The sequence below is a fragment of the Choloepus didactylus genome, chromosome 4, assembly GCF_015220235.1.
Source record: "Choloepus didactylus isolate mChoDid1 chromosome 4, mChoDid1.pri, whole genome shotgun sequence".
In the NCBI taxonomy this organism is placed as follows: Eukaryota; Metazoa; Chordata; class Mammalia; order Pilosa; family Megalonychidae; genus Choloepus; species Choloepus didactylus.
The window spans coordinates 121,633,853-121,652,774 of record NC_051310.1 but is presented as its reverse complement, the minus strand read 5'-3'; the positions used below and the strand labels follow the sequence as shown (position 1 = coordinate 121,652,774).

General features: G+C 37.9%; 1 protein-coding gene across 1 annotated transcript in view; it reads right to left on the bottom strand.

Moving 5' to 3' along the window:
- The window catches only part of ALDH1A2 (aldehyde dehydrogenase 1 family member A2), a 123,239-nt gene extending 108,250 nt beyond the window's left edge, over nt 1-14,989 (bottom strand). Inside the window, exon 1 of the mRNA XM_037835397.1 lies at nt 14,849-14,989. Coding sequence (XP_037691325.1) covers nt 14,849-14,965 — 117 coding nt within the window. The 5' untranslated portion in view covers nt 14,966-14,989. The remainder of the gene's footprint in view (nt 1-14,848) is intronic.
- Nucleotides 14,990-18,922: the final 3,933 nt, after the last annotated feature.

The window sequence follows — 18,922 nt, the reverse complement described above, 5'->3', positions numbered from 1 at the left end:
CAAAGTTCTAGGCATTAAATGACATCTGAATCCCCAGGGTGTGACACTCTCAAACAACAAGTTATTATAAAGTAATTAAAGTAAACATCTGAAAAAAATCTTAAAAATCACATTTCAAAAGCTTCTTGAAAGAGATTCAGTATGTTCAGAGGTCATGGGCGTTTGTCACTATAAAAAATGACAGCAGAAAAACTCCAAAAATTTTAAGACAAAAATTAGTGTGAAATTTTTGTTGGCTGGAGTGATAGGCGTTCCAAGAAAGCAAAAGTCTGTTATTATCTTAACAGCTGCAGATTTCAATAGTCCCCTTTATGCCACTAAAAATTAGAGTCACTCATAAAAAAAACCTCATTTCCTCTCATTTTTGTTCATTAAAAGCAAAATGTTTGGTTTCTTTTTCAGCTAAATGTAGTTTATGTACTGATATTTGTATATACATGAATATACTGAATATTGAACAATAATCTCTCTCCTTAATTCAGACCATCAAGAGTTCCAATAATCACTGTTTTGTGTACTTCTTTTCTAAGACTTCTCTTTTTCTCTGCTGGAATTCCTGGTAATGATACTAGAATGTGGGCAAACCTCATTAGTCTCCCTGCTGTTTACAAGACAGGATTTATGCTCAGTGTGCTGAACACAATGACATACATCACTAAATGGCTGGAACTACCACCCAGGCTTTAATCTGAGAAATTTTTCACTTAGCACAAATACCTATCAGCATGGAGAAACATGGAAGAGCAATTACGGCCAACACATGTAGTCTTTTAAGAGTACACCAATAAATACCCATTTGTGAAGGTTAATTTAATGCAACCCAGGCTGTTATCTGGAATAGTATATGTCACCAATTCAATCCATTAAGCAATTACTAAATTCTCAAGAGAGCTCACAGAAGTCAAATGTGGTTATTCCAGGTTCATTGCTTCTGGTCTCCCTAAGGGCCATTTAGGCCAACAGCTGGAAGAGCAGACTACAAAGTTTCCCAGGCATAACAAGCCATTTTATGAAAATAGGTAAAAGAGTCTAACCAAGGAATGAGAGTCTTCAAGGGCTTTAATGAGAGAGACAATTAAGGAAGTAGAAGAGGATCACAAATATGTAAAAATAAAAAAAAAATTAAAAAAAGATGGAAAAAGTGAGAAGAGGGAGTAGGTTTGATCTGGGGGGATAGAGGAAAAAGAGAAACGTGTTCTCTCTAAAAGTGAAGATTAAGAGACCTGGAGACTGTAAGATCTGGCTTAAATGAGACAACTAATAGCAGTTTTTTTTTAAGAAAGGATTTCTGTGTCATTTACAATTTAACATTAATTGTGCACCTCAACCCCCACCAGCCTCTATTATTAAAGGTTGGGTACTGCATGAATTTCTAAGGACCACTCTCTACCTTCCTACTGTGCGCCCCCCTACCCCCCATAAGGCACATGTAGTAGAGGGATCTGATAATTATTAAGCCTCAGTGAGAGATGACGGCTCATAAAAGATATCTGCTCAAGTCTTTCTGGCAAATATCTCTCCCACATAAGTTAATAATAGAGTTACACAGTATCATAGCCTATGGAAGGGAGAGGGAGAGAAAGCACTAGAAAGAGTGAAATGTATTCGCTTTCAATAGCCTCATTCTCACCACCATATAAATCTGAATAACCATAACGAACAAAAGTACTTCGTGAATGAAAACAAACAAATGAGCCAACAGGTGTTATTAAGGGCAGAGTGTGACTAACCAACCAGTGAGAATCCAAGAAAACTCGGTTCTTTGCCATAGCCTAAAGACCCACACCTACTCAGGTGACTCATACGTAAAGTGATGAATTTTATCAGTGCTTTTTATGGGGAGGGAGGTAGGGGATTGAATGTGCACTCCAATCTTTATGTCAGGTATGAATTGTTGTTAATGGAAGCTATAGATAATACCAAGTGGAAATAAATTTGAGCTCTGTAGTCAGATGAACTGGGTTTGGGATAATCTTGTAAAATACTCAGCAGAGCTTTAGGTTAATAATTCACATTTTATTGTCTCTGTTGTGGTGCTTGTGCTTATTCTAGCTGCTAAGAGCAGGAGAGGAAAAGGATTATTAGAGTCTTGGAGTTGCCACTTATTAGCTGTTTAACCTGGAAAATTTATTTAAATTTAATATGTTCATTTTCTCAACTGTAAAATGGAGACATTAATTTAATATTCACATCATAGAGTTGCCATGAAGATTAAACGTATACAGATGTGAAAAGCACTTTGGTCGTTATGGTAATAATAATAAATTAATATTTAATTTAAGTAATAAAAAGCTGTGGCTATTAGCAGCTATTAATAATAATAAAATATAAGAATTATTCATTCAACAAACATTTCCTAAGCATCTACACTGTTAAGACACTGAACTAGGTGCTTCAGAAATACCAAATGAATAAAAGTTTATAATCTACTACAGTTTGGGCATAAGGAGGTATGCAGAAAAATATAATAAAAGGCAAAAATTGGGTAAGTACAATTTAGAAAAGGGGCAAACAAGTAATCTAGGAGCACAAAGAACACAAGTTCATCCTCCAAAAATATGTTTTAAGGCAAACTCTGTTAGCTCCGTTAAGTAATTCAAACAGAAGAGCTAGATTGTTTAAGGTTATGGAATTTCACTCTTCAAATAGCTTCTTAGGAATTAGAGGCACACATGCTGGTGAATCAAATCACTAATGAAATCCAAACTCAAAGTGGACAACACCACCTTTGAGTTTAAAACACAATGAGTTAAAACATTAACAAAATACAAAAGTAAGGCTATTTTCTTTTTAAAATTATATTGTCAGCTCTCCATTCTTCTCCACTCCTATAAACAAAGAGCACACAGTGAAGAATTCATCTTCAAAAATGAGTGGGGAACATGAACATGTGTGTGTGTATGCATGTGTGTAAAAGAGAGAAATGACAACAGCAGCTAACATTTGAGCATTGACTCTATGCTAGGTAATGTAACGAAAGTAGTAAGGAAACAAAGTCTCAAACATGAAAAAGTTATAATAATCATGATATCCCAGAGTTTTGCACAGTGGTTCTTTAAAGGTAGATTTCTGGGATTTTCTACACTTCTTAATTTGGGGAAACAAGTATGTATTAAAATCATTTATCAAAGTAGGGCTAGTTTCTGATTGCAATTCCAGGTGGATCAAAACTCAAATGCAAAAAACCAAAATTTTTTAATAATAAACTTTCAGAAGGCTATATAGGAGAATACCTTGAAAAACTTGGAGTAAGAATGAATTTCTCAAATGAGATACTAAAAATAAAGAAAAAACGTTGAAAAATTCCTCTCCATTTGCATTTAAAACTGTATGACAATTGCACCAATTAATGGAGAGGGAGAAAAAAGGCATAAGGGGGTAGATAATATTTGCATAGTATATAATTGACAAAGAATGATTATCCCTAATATATAAAAATTGCTACAAATCTCTAAGAAAATAAAACATAAACAGAAAAATAAGCAAATGATATGCTACCCAATTCAGAAAAGAGGAAAGCCAAACGGCCAATAAACATATGAAAAGATGCTCAACCTCACAGGAAATCAAGGAAATGCAAATTAAAACAGCAATGAGATACCATTTCACACTCATCACACTGGCAAAATTTAAAATGTATGAGAACATCAAGTAAGTTTGAGAATGTAGAGTAATGGAGACTTTCATATATTGCTGGAGGTGGTGTAAGCTAGTATAACTGTGTTGGACAACAATTTAGAAATCCCTAATTAAGATGAAGATGCATATACCCCATGAACCAGTAATATCACTTCTAAGTGCATATCCTGAAAGTTCTCTTACCCAGGTGTAAAAGGATGTATGTTCAGGAATGTTCATTCCGCACTACTTTAATAGCAAAATACTGGAAGTATCTTAAATGTCATATTACAATTAAATTTAAAATCGTGATTATTCAGAGCATGGGATACTATGCAACAATGACAATGAATGAACTACAGAAACATGCAACAACAATGAATGAACTGCAGAAACATGCAACAACGTGGATGAATCTTGAAAATATAATACTAAGAAATCTAAGCAAATCACAGAAGGCTATATGCAGCATGGTACTATTTAAATAAAAAAATTTAACAAGAAAGTAATACTACATATTGTTTATGGATACATATATATTTATGGATATAATACATATATGGGAAAGATATAAATGCCCCTGGAGAAGGAAGGGGGAGTGAAGGAGAGGAATTGAAAGTGTTCATAGGGACTGGCAATGTACTTTCTTTTTAATCAGAAGCAAATATTGCAAAATGTTAAGAACTAACAAATCTGGGTATAGGTACACGTATACATTTCTTACTTTATTGTCTATGTTTTTTCATATGATCAAAATGTTTCATTTTTTAAATTGCCTATCAAATATGTCTAACAATACCATGTGTTATTGATCCCCTGAATCCTCATGGTATTTGAAATGGATTCATCTAAAGTGTTTAGCACCTGATTTGCACCATAGTTATTTGTGCACATGTCCTCACCCCCACCCTCTTCCCATCCTCAAGTGAAAATCCTCTTCAGGGCTGGGACCATATCTGTGCATCTTTTCATGCCAAACAGTGACTAGCACAATGCTTTGCACACAAGAGGCCTCAATAAATGTTAAAGGAATGAGCAAGTGAATAAATTCAGTGATGCACAAAACTCTGACTCCACAGAAATAAAAAGGATCATTAAAGGATACAATGGACAACTGCATGCCAACAAATTAGACAATCTAGACAAAATGGACAAATTCCTAGAAACTCACTGACTCCAGAAGAAATAGAAACCTCAAGAAATCCATTAGAAGAGACTGAATCAGTCATCAGAAACCTCCCACAAAGAAAAGCCCAGAACCAGATGGCTTCACAGGAGAATTCCACCAATCATTCCAAGAAGAACTGATACCAATCCTGATCAAACTCTTCCAAAAAATTGAAGGCAGGGCGGGGAAAACTACTTAACTCATTCTATGAAGCCAAAACCAGATAAAGATACTACAAGGAAAGAAAGTTGCAGACCAATTTCTCATATGAATATAAACGCAAAAATCCTCAAAAAAATACTTGCAAATTGAATCTAACAGCACATTAAAAGAATTAAACACCATGATCAGGTGGGTTTTACCCCTGGTATGTGAGGGTGGCTCAACCCAAGAAAATTAATGTAATAAACACATTAACAAATCACCTTAACAATCATCTTGATTGGCACAGAAAAGGCATTTGACCAAATCTAGCATCCTTTCCTGATAAATACACTTTGAAAAAGAGGAATAAAAGGAAACTTACTCAACATAATAAAGGGCATATATGAAAAACCCACAGCCAACATCAAACACAATGGTTTAAGACTGATAGCTTTCCCTCTAAAATGGGGAATAAGACAAAGATGCTCACTGTCACTACTGTTATTCAACATTGTGCTAGAAGTGTTAGCTAGGGTAATTAGGAAAGAAAAAGAAATAAAAGGCATCCAAATAAAAGGAGGAAGTAAAACTTACACTATTTGCAGATAACATGATCCTATACAAAGTCCCAAAAATTCTACAACAAAGCTATCAGTGTCTTGTATCAGCAAAGTGGCAGGATACAAGATAAACATGCAAAAATCAGCAGTGTTTCCATAAACTAGTAAGAAACAATCTGAGGAGGAAATCAAGAAAAAATTCCGTTTACAAAAGCAACTAAAAGAATCAAATACATAGGAATACATTTAACCAAGGATGTAAAGGACTTGCACACAGAAAACTACAAAACACTGCTAAAAGACATCAAAGACCACCTAAATAAATGGAAGCACATTCCATGTTCATATATTGGAAAATTAAATACCATTAAGATGCCAATACTACCCAAATTGATTAGTAGATTCAACACAATTCCAATCAAAATTCCAACAGCCTACTTTGCAGAAATGGAAAGGCTACTGTCAAATTTATTCATAAGGAAAAAGGGGCCCTGAATAGCCAAAAACATCTTGAAAAAGAAAACCAAAGTTGGAAGAGTCACACTTCCTGACTTTAAAGCATATTACAAAGCTACAACAGTCAGAACAGCATGGTACTGGCATAAAGACAGATACACTGGCCAATGGAATTGAATTGAGAGTTTGGAAATAGACCCTCACATCTATAGCCAACTGATATTTGACAAGGCCTCCATACCCACACAACTGGGAAAGCATACTCTCTTCAACAAATGGTGCTGGGAGAACTGGATATCCATATGCAAAAGAATGAAAGAGGACCCCTGTCTCACACTACATAAAAAAAATCAATTCAAAATGGATCAGACCTAAATACAAGAGCCAGGACTCAAAAGCTCCTAGAAGAAAATGTAGAGAAGCATCTTCAAGATCTTGTGGTAGGCAACAGTTTCTTAGATTTGAAAGAAAAAAAGAGATAAATGGGAATTCCTCAAAATTAAAAACTTTGTGCTTCAAAGGATTTTGTCAAGAAAGTGAAAAGACAACCTACTCAATGGGAGAAAATATTTGAAAACCACATATTCAAGAAGGGTTTAATATCCAGATATATAAATAAATCTACAACTCAACAATAAAAAGACAAACAACCCAATTAAAAATGTGCAAAAGATATGAATAGACATTTTTCCAAGGAGGAAATACAAATGGTTAAAAAGTACATGAAAAGATGCTCAACATCACTAGCTATCGGGAAAGTGCAAATCAAAACCACACTGAGGTATCATTTCACACCTAACAGAATGGCCACTACTTAAAAAAACAGAAAATACAAGAGTTGGAGAGGATGTGGAGAAATAGGAACACACATTCATTGCTGGTTGGAATGTAAAATGGTGCAGCTGCTGTGGAAGACAGTTTGGTGGTTCCTCAGAAAGCTAAATATAAAGTTGCCATATGATTCAGCAATCCTGCTACTAGGATATATCCAGAAGAGCTGACAGCAGGGACTTGAACAGACATTTGCACAACAGTGTTCATAACGTCACAACTGTCAAAAGATGGAAGCAGCCCAAGTGTTCATAACCAATGAATGGATAAACAAAATGTGGTATATACACATGATGGAATATTACTCAGCTGCAAAAAGGAATGAAATCCTGATGCATGCCACAACATGGCTGAACGCTGAGGACATTATGCTGAGTGAAATAAGCTGGATACAAAAGGACCAATATTTTATGATTTCACTGCTAGGATCTAATTACAATAAGCAAACTCATAGAGTTAGAATTAAGAATATAAGTTATCAGGAGATAGACTGGGGTTAGAACACAGGGAGTTGATGCTTGGCTTGTGCAGAGTTTCTGTTTCGGTTGATGGTAAAGGTCTGCAAATGGATGGTGGTGATGGTAGCACATTATTGTAAGTGTGATCAACAGCACTGAACTACATAGGCGAGGTGGTTAAAAGAGGAAATTTTAGGATATGTATATATTACTAGAATAAAAATTAGAAGATAAAACATAGGACTGTACAGCACAGTGAACCATACAGCACACAGACTATAGCTAGTACAAGTTTAAGAATGCTCTTTCAAGGGTTATAACAAATGTATGATACTAACACAAAGTGGAATAATAGAGTGGCATATGGGGAAAATACACCTAATCAAATGATAGAAAGAACTAATTTAATAATCTTTCCTGAATTGTAACAAACATAAGTACTGTTTAAAAAACATAATACAATTAGAAAAAAAAGTGATATCATCAATAGTAACAAATGTCCAACACCACTGCAAGGTATTGGTGATGGGGCGGTGTACAGGAATCCTGTATTTTATGCATGATTGCTTTGTAAACTCACAACTTCTCTAATAAAATAAATTCTCCCCCCTCCCCACAAAAAAAGAATAACTCTGGTTTCCACTAAAAATAAAAATGACCTTGAGATAATACAACTACATAACTTTCCCTATGAGAATCAAGTTATATCGGTACACTGGATACCCAACACTAAAATATAAATGAGGGAGAATTCAGTGGTTTCATATATTTATCATTGTTTGGTCTAGAAGAGCCTATAAATCTAATCAAATAGTTTCCTACTGATTCCTGATTGATCTCTTCCTCAAAAAAGAATTCAGTGAGGAAGTTCAATTTTCACACCTCGAGAAGTAAGACTTTAAGTCAGTCATTCTCCACAATTTTTTTAAAGCAAGGCCTTCCGATTTCCTCTCTTCCTTCCCACCTTTAACCCTCCCATCATTACACATACACACCTCAGCACCTAGATTGGTGTACACATTGGTGGTGGGAGTGGGGAAGGAAAGAAATGGGTTATTTTTGCCTATTTGTTTAAATGCCCACAATATTTTGCCTGATTCATTTACCTGGAGGTAAAGGTAAAGGTCCTGTGGGAAGGGTCACACAACCTTCACCACTTTCTGATTCTATTTAATCTTTAAGAAATGTCTAGTAATTATGTGAGGTAAAATTCTTAACAGTCAATTGACTTGAAATGAGAAGACTTAGGCTAGATCAATGAAAGTAATGTATGAGGAAATGTATAAAAATATAATGTTTAATTATTTTGAAATTTTTTCCTAACCTTTATAATCAAGATTGGAAAGGCTTTTGGTACCCACTGTATCCCAAAGTCTTCCTAGATAAGAGGCAAAGGTTTCCAATTTCATCTGTTTTATCTTTACAGAGATCTAGAAATAAAGAAAATGCTATTTAGTGCTCTCCAAAGGTCAGCTGGTGATGAGGAAAGAAACAGAGCAGTTCAAACAGAATGAAAGGGCGGCTTCCTTCCATAATAAAAATTAGAATGTTCACTCACAGACATTCTAATTTTCAACCACATTCTACAGAGGTCAATAAACCCCCATGTTAGTCCCAGGGAAGGGCTACTCAGAGCCCAGCAAAAGTCTAGTGGTGAAATTACCCAATCAATATTCCAACTGGAATTTTTTGAAGAATGAAGTGTTTTCAAATTGTGTGACGTAACAGAGACTGGCTGTGAATAAACTCTTAATTTTAGTTAAGATTTTGAAGGGAAGTAATTTAATCATACTTCCATCTTAAAAACAGACCAGAAAAGCAGCAGAGAAATGCCAGAATTAAAGAAAAAAAAAAGAACCTCTCAATGTGAATAATCTTATGTACCTGAAAGGAAAGCGGATAAAGATCAAAGATACATCTGAAAAGGCAATTAAAAATTAGCCAAGGTGACATTATTGCAATCACTTCTGTGTGCATTAGATTTGCTGTTTAAGGGGAATGAATGGCTTTGAGATGGCCTATCACAGTGAACAAAGAGTTCAAACAGAATTTTGTAACAAGTCCTTAGTGTGGAAACCTCCAATGATTTCCACTGGGTGAAAATCCAACCTGAGTGTAAGCAGGTAAGGATTCCATAGCTATTCAGAACATTAAACTCTTATAATGGCCTGTTTATAAAACCTTATGGATCATACAATTCTGATCATCCTTTAAAAATGGGCCACCATTTTGGAGTAATGAAAATGTTCAAAAATTGATTGTGGTGATGAATGCACAACCATATGATGATACTGTGAACAACTGATTATACACTTTGGATAATTGTATGGTATGTGAATATATCTCAATAACATTGCATTAAAAATGGGCCTCCATTAATTTGGAACTACAAATACAATTATAATAATCATCTAAATGTAATCATCACTTTTCAAAGGTAAAATGGAATTAGTATCAGCTGATTGTCTATTATATGCCACTTTCACACACTTTCTTGTTTCATCCTGACAATCTCCCCATAAGGTAGGTACTATTGTCTCCATTTTGATCAATGTAGAAACTGAAACTCAGTGAAGAAATCCCTTGAGGGGAGACACCACACACACCTTGTTCATTATTAAATCCCCAAGAGCTGGTACTGTACCTGACACAGCATGCTGAAAAAATGTTAACCACCCACATAGCTAATAAGTACATGCCTGACCAAGATTTGAACAGTGGCCTATTTTAACTTGGTAGCCTTTCTTTTTCTAAGCTACGAGTTTGTAAACTTTCTTAAAAATATGGCCCATTTGCTCTCTGATGCTACTACTCAACTCTGCCCTTGAAGTAAAAAGCAGCCATAGACAATATATATAAATGAATGGATGTTAGCTGTGTTCCAATAAAACTTTATTTACAAAACCCAGAAGAATATAGTTTGCCAACCCATGTATGTCATTACTAAGATGACCAAAATATAACAAAAATATATACAAGTATTTTTACTTTATTATCCAACTGAGAAAGAGTTGAGAGGGAACTGTGCTCATTGGGACTTGAGATATTTATTGGTTTGGTCATGGTTTGATAATCGCCTTTCACTGATGCAGCAGAAAATTAACTGCCTGCCTGGCTTTTCTTGAGCCTGGATACAAAGAAGTCAGACCTTACAGCACAGGCTCCTCAGATAATCTTCTATCCTAAAACAGAAAAATTATTATTCATTATTTTATAGAAATGAAAGACAGACGTGTCTCAGCAAATGAAGATTCCATATGATAGCATAAGCACAGATAGTAAAAAACATCAGGACAGGACCCAGTAGAATGATCTAAGTCAAGTACTGTGATGAAGTTGTTTAGCTTCCTTGGATTAAATGAAGATGATACAAACACCAAACAGCCCACAAACAACTGCTGAGTGATAAAAAAGTATTTTTTAAAACCTTGAGGTCCTCTATAAACGTGCAGCTTGATTGCCAATTTGTGATCAAACCAGACAATCTTGAGTAGAGTCTGGGAAGTAACTAGGCCCACACCTATCTTTTAAGAAATGATTCCTGGAACAGGCAAGATTCTAGCTCCAGACCAAAGAAAAACTTCTAGAAACATCAAATATAGTAATTTAAAGTCAGGGAATCAAAACCACAAATGGCAGTACCTCCGCTTTAAGAGTGGCGGCCTATTTATAAACTCCATATTTACAAAACAAACAAACAAAAAAGGTTTAAACTCTGGGGAAAAAAAGAAAACAAAAGTATTAGTGATAGACTCTTAGGAAAAGCAAAACATAATGTTAAAGAAACTCTATCAATTTTTTAAAGCCAAGGCCAAGGTCTTCCTTAACAATTATTCCTATTTCTTCCTATTCTCTTGTTTGTAAAGATCAAATAAGATATATGTGGAAGTGCTAGGTAAACTATTAGGCACCATAAAAAATGTACATGGGGTTATAAGTATTAACATTATTGGTATTATGACATGGATCAATTGAACTACCAATTTTTGGTACTCAATCTTTCTAATAATAAGACCCTAAGCTCCTAGAAGGCAACTGCTTTCACAGCCCAAAGAGCATACTGTAAAGCACCACGGTTAGGAACATGGCCACTCCAATATCCTTTGAAGAGAATTGAAAATGATCCCAGAAAAACAATAGGTGTTCAATAAAAATTTGTTAAATAAAAAAATAAATGGTAGGCATTCAATGCACATTAATTCTGATTTTTCAGGTTTCTCTTAGTCAGTACTCAATAAATGTCCCATTTTTCTCCTCTGTTCGAGCTCCCCACAGTATTGGATGTTGGAAGAATACATAGCCCTTTGCATAACTCTTAGCAATAGACATAAACACCCACTGAAAAAGTGATCAGTAGAGAGACAGCACAATGTTTATGTGGGGGCGGGGAGGGGTTGTGGGATTAGTAGAGCCAGTAGGGGTCACAGCAATGGAGAAGATAGAGTTGGGATAAAGATAACAAGTTTCCAAAGACCTTCTGGGAATCTGGAAGTGATTCTGCCATCAGAAGAGTCACTGAAGTGCTGAGCCTTGATTTTACAATATTTGTTCCTGAATTACATATTCAGCTATGCAAAATTCTAAAAACCAGATTGATAAAACAGAAACAACTCAGAAAAACTTTCATTATAATGCATAGCTAAAAACAATCAGAATTCTATGCAAGGAGTACACAGGACTCTCACAAGTCATGAGAGGGCCACTGACTTCATGTTGGAATTATTCTTGTTTGACTAACACAGTCTTTTTACCTATTCCTTGATAAAGAATTATTTTTAAAACTTTGAAGTCTTGCTTGCTGTATAATTGGGTTATGAAATAAAATACATGAATTTTATATATTTTATATGAGTAAAATACAGACAAATGAAATAAAAACAGACATATATCAAAGATGGCATTGTCACTGATCATTAGTCTAAAAGAGGTACTGGAAGTTCAGAGAGACAAACTTACTTTAAAAATTGAGTGCAATCGCCCTCAAATCAATACAAAACCATGAATTTAGCCCTTTTAGCAACCTTGGAGATTGAATTTTAATGCGGAGCATTTTCACCAGAACTTTGGCAGGTGAAGGCAGTAATAACTTTCACTTCTGATGATCTATCCATTCCCCATTTATATGTGAAACTCTTCTAGAAGAGGAAGGAGAATGATGAAAACACAAAACAAGTGCAAAGTATTCTAAGTGCATGCTACTTGAAATTCCCAATTCTTCTAGTCTGATCATCTGTTTGTAAGAAGTGACTATATGTTGGTCCCAAAACGACAGAAAAATCAGACTGTGGTATCTATCAGTAAAGATGTAGTTGCTTAACAAGACAAAAAATGATTCATTAAAGTTTCATTTCTGTTTGTTTTATAGTACATTTTCTGATACAAATGTTGCATTCATTTCATATATATTATTCAGCAGGCCCTAAAAGAGCAATAATTTTTTAGCCATTACCCTTTTTAAAATTCCTAATGAATGTGGTATCATTATTCTAAAGGACCAGCTGCCCATTTTATTTTGTTCATCCTTCTGTTTGAAATTGCTAAATATAATTTCCCTCATTTCTGATCATGAATGAATTTTTTAAAACTCTCCATTAATCTTATTTTCCTTTTAAGTAAAAAATCATCTGTTACCATCAGCTATGAAAAGAGCAGCTTCTGTTCTGCCTGTTAAAAAAACTGCTTGTCCAAGATGCTTGTCTCTGAAAATTTAAGTCTCACTAAAGAGCTGAGGAGGAAATCTGTTAGGAACGTTCAGAGATACCTGATTTTTTAAGGTTTTTTTTGTGGTAAGAGCTAGCCTTTAGATTAGTGTTACTCATTGTTTATGAGGGTTGTTTGTCAAGCCAAAAATAAGGTGCCTCCTCTCTATAAATTAAAGAATCAAGTTACAATCCATTATTTCATTTCTGATTGTTTTTCTTTGTAATAGGAGGAAAGTGGATACTGGATAAAAGTCTCTCCCGAGGACTACATTAAAGGCTCCAATTAGCTATAAATCAGTTGCCTTTCCTACTGGGGGAGAACAAGAGAGAAAAGAGAGAGCGGGTAGTCAGGAAAGAAGAGAACTGGTGGAACTTCCAAATTAACTTCCAAGAAAAATACTTACTGTATACCTAAAACTTGTTTGGGGACTGTTAGGAAAATCCCATCAAAAGTAAGTCTAAAATCAAGCACCGTATTTGAGGGTCAGGTCCTCTCTCACTTGTAGATATTGCATCTTAAGATGTTTAAAGAGAGCCTGAAGAGGTTAGGCACCTTCATAAAACAAAACTTTTATGCTGCATGCTTTCCTGGCTTGTTCCTAAACCCAGAGATTTGTGACACATTGGCACTATTGTTATACAAACAGTGCCTTAATGGCTGTAACCATTAACGGCCTCTCATTAAAATGGCTTTCAGAAATTTGTCACACCATGTAAAAAAGCTAACAGGTACATCAAATCCATCAAAATACGAATTACCCTGATTTGTGTTCTAAAACCCAATGCAAGTGAAATTTCAATAGTCTGATGTTATTTCTTGTATATCTCTTTCAACCATTAAGCTAGAACCAAAAATTTACTTCGTCTACAAAATTTAGTTTATCTTGTATCAAACATGCCGGAAAACAACTTTACCACATAGTGTGCGCGGGTATGTGTTTAAGTTGATCGGGAGAAGTTTGAGGCTGAAGTCTATTGGAAGGAGCAGAAAATCAAACAAGAAAACTGTAAAATAAACTCGAAGAAAAGTGGCTTTAAATCCCCTCTATTCCCCTCTCTAAAATGCTATGACGTTACCCCCCACCCCACCCCAACTGTGTAACAAAATTTTTCTATGTTCAATACGTGGAAAGAAAGATAATTCAATTTACATTAGGTAGCGAACGCATATTCTTTTTAATGTTTTACAACAAAAATTTCTGCTTGACAAACACAAGATATCAGAGTTCGTTATAAAAAATTTTTTTCAACCCAAAGCGAACCCTTTAATTTGCACAAGTGTAAAGACTTCTCGAGTTTTTCAGAGAAATCGCCACTTGCCTACAAAATTCGCAGGTAAGGCTGACACAGGATCTACTGTAATTATTAGCCAGGTTTCCACGAAATTTGTGAACAGCCAGAGCGCTGCGTGTCTTGACAATTTCCTAAGGGAAACTCCTCGGCACCGTCCGGGCCCTCCGCGGACCTCATCGGGACCAGCAGCCGAGCGGCCGCCTGAAGGGGAGAACCGAAAAAGAGACGCCCGAGGCTGCGAGGAAACTAGGCGGAGGGGACCCCTTCTCCATTTGAGGAGTCGAAGCAGCTCCGACGCCTTCCCCGCTGCGGGGAGAACCCGGAGAAACGGACCAGAAACTAGCAGCAGAGACGGTCTCGGAAAGGAGCCGTTGACCGCAACCTCTCAGAGCTGCGCTTCGGGTTTGGTCGAGTCCCCGAGGCTTCCCGGGACGCCAGAGGACTGCAAAAGCCCCAATCCCGAAGGCAGGGCATCCCTCTACTGCGCGGGGAGGACAAACTGGACCCGGAGACCGCGTTGCGCCTCCCTCGCCCCCTTAAAAAAAAAAAAAAGGGCATGGAGAGCAAAGAAGGTTCTAGAAAGTCTCCGTGGACGGCGGGCGTTCGCCGGCAGCTTACCTTGGTGTACTTAATTTCGAGGTTGGGCGTGGGCGACGGCAAGAGGTGCAGGGACGCCATGAGGGCTGCGGGGTCGGCCTTCACTTCGCCGGGCATCTCTATTTTACTGGAAGTCATGGTAGCGGGCTGAGGTCTCGCTCGCCCGCGGCGTGGGGGCTCTGCGGTCTGTGCGCGCGGTCCGCGGGCCGGGGGCGCGCTCGCCTGTATATAGGCAGGTGTCAAGCTGGGGCTCTTCTTATTGGACGTGAGGGCCGAGGCGCGGGGGGCTGGTCCATCCTGTCTGGGACGCCCGGGCGCAGCCCCGATTTACATAAAGTCTGCCGTCCGCGTCGCGTGCCCTGGACGCTGCGCGCCCATATGGTCAAGTCCGCCGGGCGCCCCGGGTCGACGGGGACCGGCCCACGCCCACGCCCCTGCTCTCCGACGGTGGCGCAGGAACCTGTGCCGCGGTCGCGGAAGACTCGGTCCCCGTTGTCGCCTCAGGCCCGTTAGCGCCCGCGGGGAGGTGCACTTTGGCCGAAATCGGGCGGGGATAGTGGGCCCCGGCAGAGAAGCCGGCGGGGACTTGCGAGGGGCCCCAGTGGCCGGCGCTGACTCGCGGAGACTCCCTTCCCGCCCCGCGGGCGGGGTCTGCGCGCGGAGAGCGGGGTGCGCAGTGGCCGTGGGATAAGCCCGGGCGCCTAGACGGCCCAGACAAGGATGGGGCTAGGGACGCTGCAGCAGGACGCGGAGATCCCCTCCCACCGGCTAAACCTCCGGCTCCCTTTCTCTCTTGGGTACCCATGAGACACCCTCCCTCTTTTCTCTAGGCGGGCTCTCTCAGAGATAACCTGCGGGGCCCCAACCACAACCCACTCCCCGCAACGAGGCCAGAGACGCTCGCAGCCGGGGAGTCGGAGGAGGGTAGTGGTGGGTGCGAGTCTTTAGCCCCATACTCACAATGAGAATTCCCGCGAGCCGGTCGGGGCCGCGAGGCCCTCCCCCAGCTGCTTCTGCCTAACTGCTGCCCTCTGCCGGCCGGGACAGCCGCGGGCAGCCTAAGCTGCGGCCGGTGAATGCGGGGTCTTGGTCCCCATCTTCCTGCTCCTCAGAATCTGATGTTTCATTGACCCCTTTCATTTTCTCGGATCCCTTCTTCCAGCCCTCTTCCTAACTCTTCCAAAAGAGAAACACACACACACACACACTTGTTTTGCTTTTCTGTTACTCCCGCCAACATCTGTCTTCCCTGCAGACCTCCGGTGCTTCTTGGGAGTTGAGCTTCCAACTCGTGGCCCTCTAATTTAAGTGCTTCCGGAACTCCAACAGGCCTTAGTCCTAGTCTTTGAGTCCCTGCAGGTCAGTATATGGGTGGCAGGTCAAGAACCAATGAGTCAGTGAGGTGATCAGAGCAGGGACTGTGACTTCTATTTCTCTAGTGTCTTCTTCAGTTCCTAAAGCAGCATGAAGCACATAGTAACTAATATTTATTGGTTGATTTGAGCCAAAGAGTCAACATGTCCCCTGTGACACTGTTGACTACTTTCTTAAGTGAAAGGAACTTTCTTAACCTCTCTGGTTAAGGAACATTTTCTCTTCCTGATCTTAGGTTTTGTTTGCTTTTCCTCATCTTTGACGGAAAGCTTTTCTGTTTGTAGATTCTAAGACAACATTTTTTCTTCATGTCACCATCCCCTGGGGGAAAAAATATTACCATCTTCAGCTCACAAGTGCAGCCATCTTTTGCCCAAAAATTCAATGTGGAGCCAACACTTAGCAGAAAAGGAGAGTGGCTCATAACTATTTATCAGTGCATGTCTTCTTGATTTCTGCTTGTAGGACTTAATCAACTCTTACTTTTATATACTGTCACACTGTCTTCCTCCATTCTTACTCTTTTCTTCTCTTTTATAATCTTGTTTAATTTTTTCTTATTTCCTCCATAGTTTTCACAATGGTTAAGATAGCAGTTTTTGACAAAAAACTACCTTCAGATTTCTAACATTTTGAATTTCAGTCTTTTCCACTGGCCTGGTTAAGAAATGTTTTTTCACACCCTTGTAATGCTTTCTTCTCCCATCTTCCCCCATCTGTAATTATTTATTGTTTAGGATACGTTGTTTAAAATCCCCTGTACAAGGGAACGTAAGCTACAGCACGCTCTATTTATTTCCTTGTGAAAATAGTTTATTAGGCCCGGTGGAGCCAATATCCTGCAGTTGCAGAGGAGAAAAATAAATTCTTGCCTCATATTTCCTCAGCTAAATAATAGAACACAAAGTTTTAATGTGAAGGCATCAGCTTTATATGAACTTGAACCTTAAGGTATGAAACCATAAAAATTTAGGTTTCTTTTTAGTTTTCAATTAAGGGGGGTTAGGATTTGTTAAATTGAAAATCATTGAGGGAAACTGAATGGAGCACAAAGATTCCACTTTCAACAAAGGTATTCTTTTCGTTTTGACAGTAACTGAACATCCAGCTTGAACTTCAAGCTCTGATGTTTGGGGACTATTTCAGCCTCAGGTGTCCATGCTTAAGTGCCTTCCTGTCCCCATTATAACTGTAATGACAGCCCACCTTTTCTACCAGACACACTTGCATTTTAATTTATCTGCAAAAATAAATCACACATTATAGCATTTTCCTCTTCTGGGTTAATTGAATTAGTTCCTCAAATGTCTCTAAGTCTAATGATTTGAAAGAGGCACATTGTTTGAAATATTTAAAAAATTAGGGCCCTTAGGTTGTGTGCAAAATGATCTCAGTGCTTATTTCAGATATAAGTATTTCCTAATGATCTCATTCATCTCAAACGGTATATGCTCAGCTGCTTTATTTGAAATGTTTCCTGAAAACTCTAACAGGAAAGCTTAATGTAAGGTATATTTATAGAGAAATGGTTTTTAATTTATTAACAGAAGCATATAAAGATCTTTACATATTTTTAGCCAGAAACATTAAGTATTTTGAACCCATTATGAAAACCTCTATAAAATAAATTCACTTATATTTTTAATTTAATGTAAATATTGACTTTTTATTTGAAATATAAATGCTCATTTAATTATCCTTTTCCTTCCAACATTCAGAGGCAAGAAGCTGAGATTGTGGCATTTATTAACAACAAGAATTCTCTACATATTCCTTGTCCCCTGATGTGGCCTTTCATTAGTATATCCTATGGCAAGGAATATTTGTGGTTGCAAAGAGTAGAGTCCTAATTGGCTATGACTCCAAAAATCATGTTTTTATACAAAACACAATTCTTCCCTTTTAAAATATATTCTCCACTTTTTTTTTGAGACCCCAGGAAACTATTTGAAAGGTGGGAACTAGATATGTCTTTGTTGAAAAGCCCACTTCCACCTCATATGTATTTTAGAGGCTTCAAACTGGGTGCAGGGATGAGCTCAGTACTTTATCAGTAATCACACTTGAACAGACGTAAGGAGAAATTAAAATTCCAGCTACTCAATGTTTCTGAACAGCCAGAGGGAAAAGGCATTAGCTCCCTCTGCAGTTGATGATGTGTATGTGCAGGTGAATACTGTCATTTAAAAGTTAATAGCTGGGATTAAATATGTATTATCTGATACTGGTGAGAACTCCTTGCGGGACATGTTACAGTTATAATTTAAATTTGGAAGGAAAAATCTCAGAGATGCAGACAAATTTTAGACTGCAGTTAGTTTAGTAGAAGGATTTTCATTTAAAAAACTTTCTGACTTTTAGGTAAAGAACAATAGTGTTCGTTAGCCAAATTTACCACAGAAAGTCCAGTACTCCTAACTCTGCAGTCTTGTACAGACAGTGTTCAGTGTTCAAAGCACGCAGTGTCATGCAGCAGGTCACATGGGCATGTTTCAGAATGAAAGCAGCCTTTTTTTGTCATCTTGGGTGAGGAAGAGTTAACTAATATGCAGACGCCAGAATTTATTTCTGTTTTATTGTCCAGATAGGTTGGCATGTTATGTTATGTCTCCTTTTTTTCTCCTTCCATGTTCTTTATTATTATTATTATTTTTTTTTTACTTTTAAAATTCCTCAGTTCTATATAACTCAGCTCAGCTATTGTTCACTTTAGGACTGTCC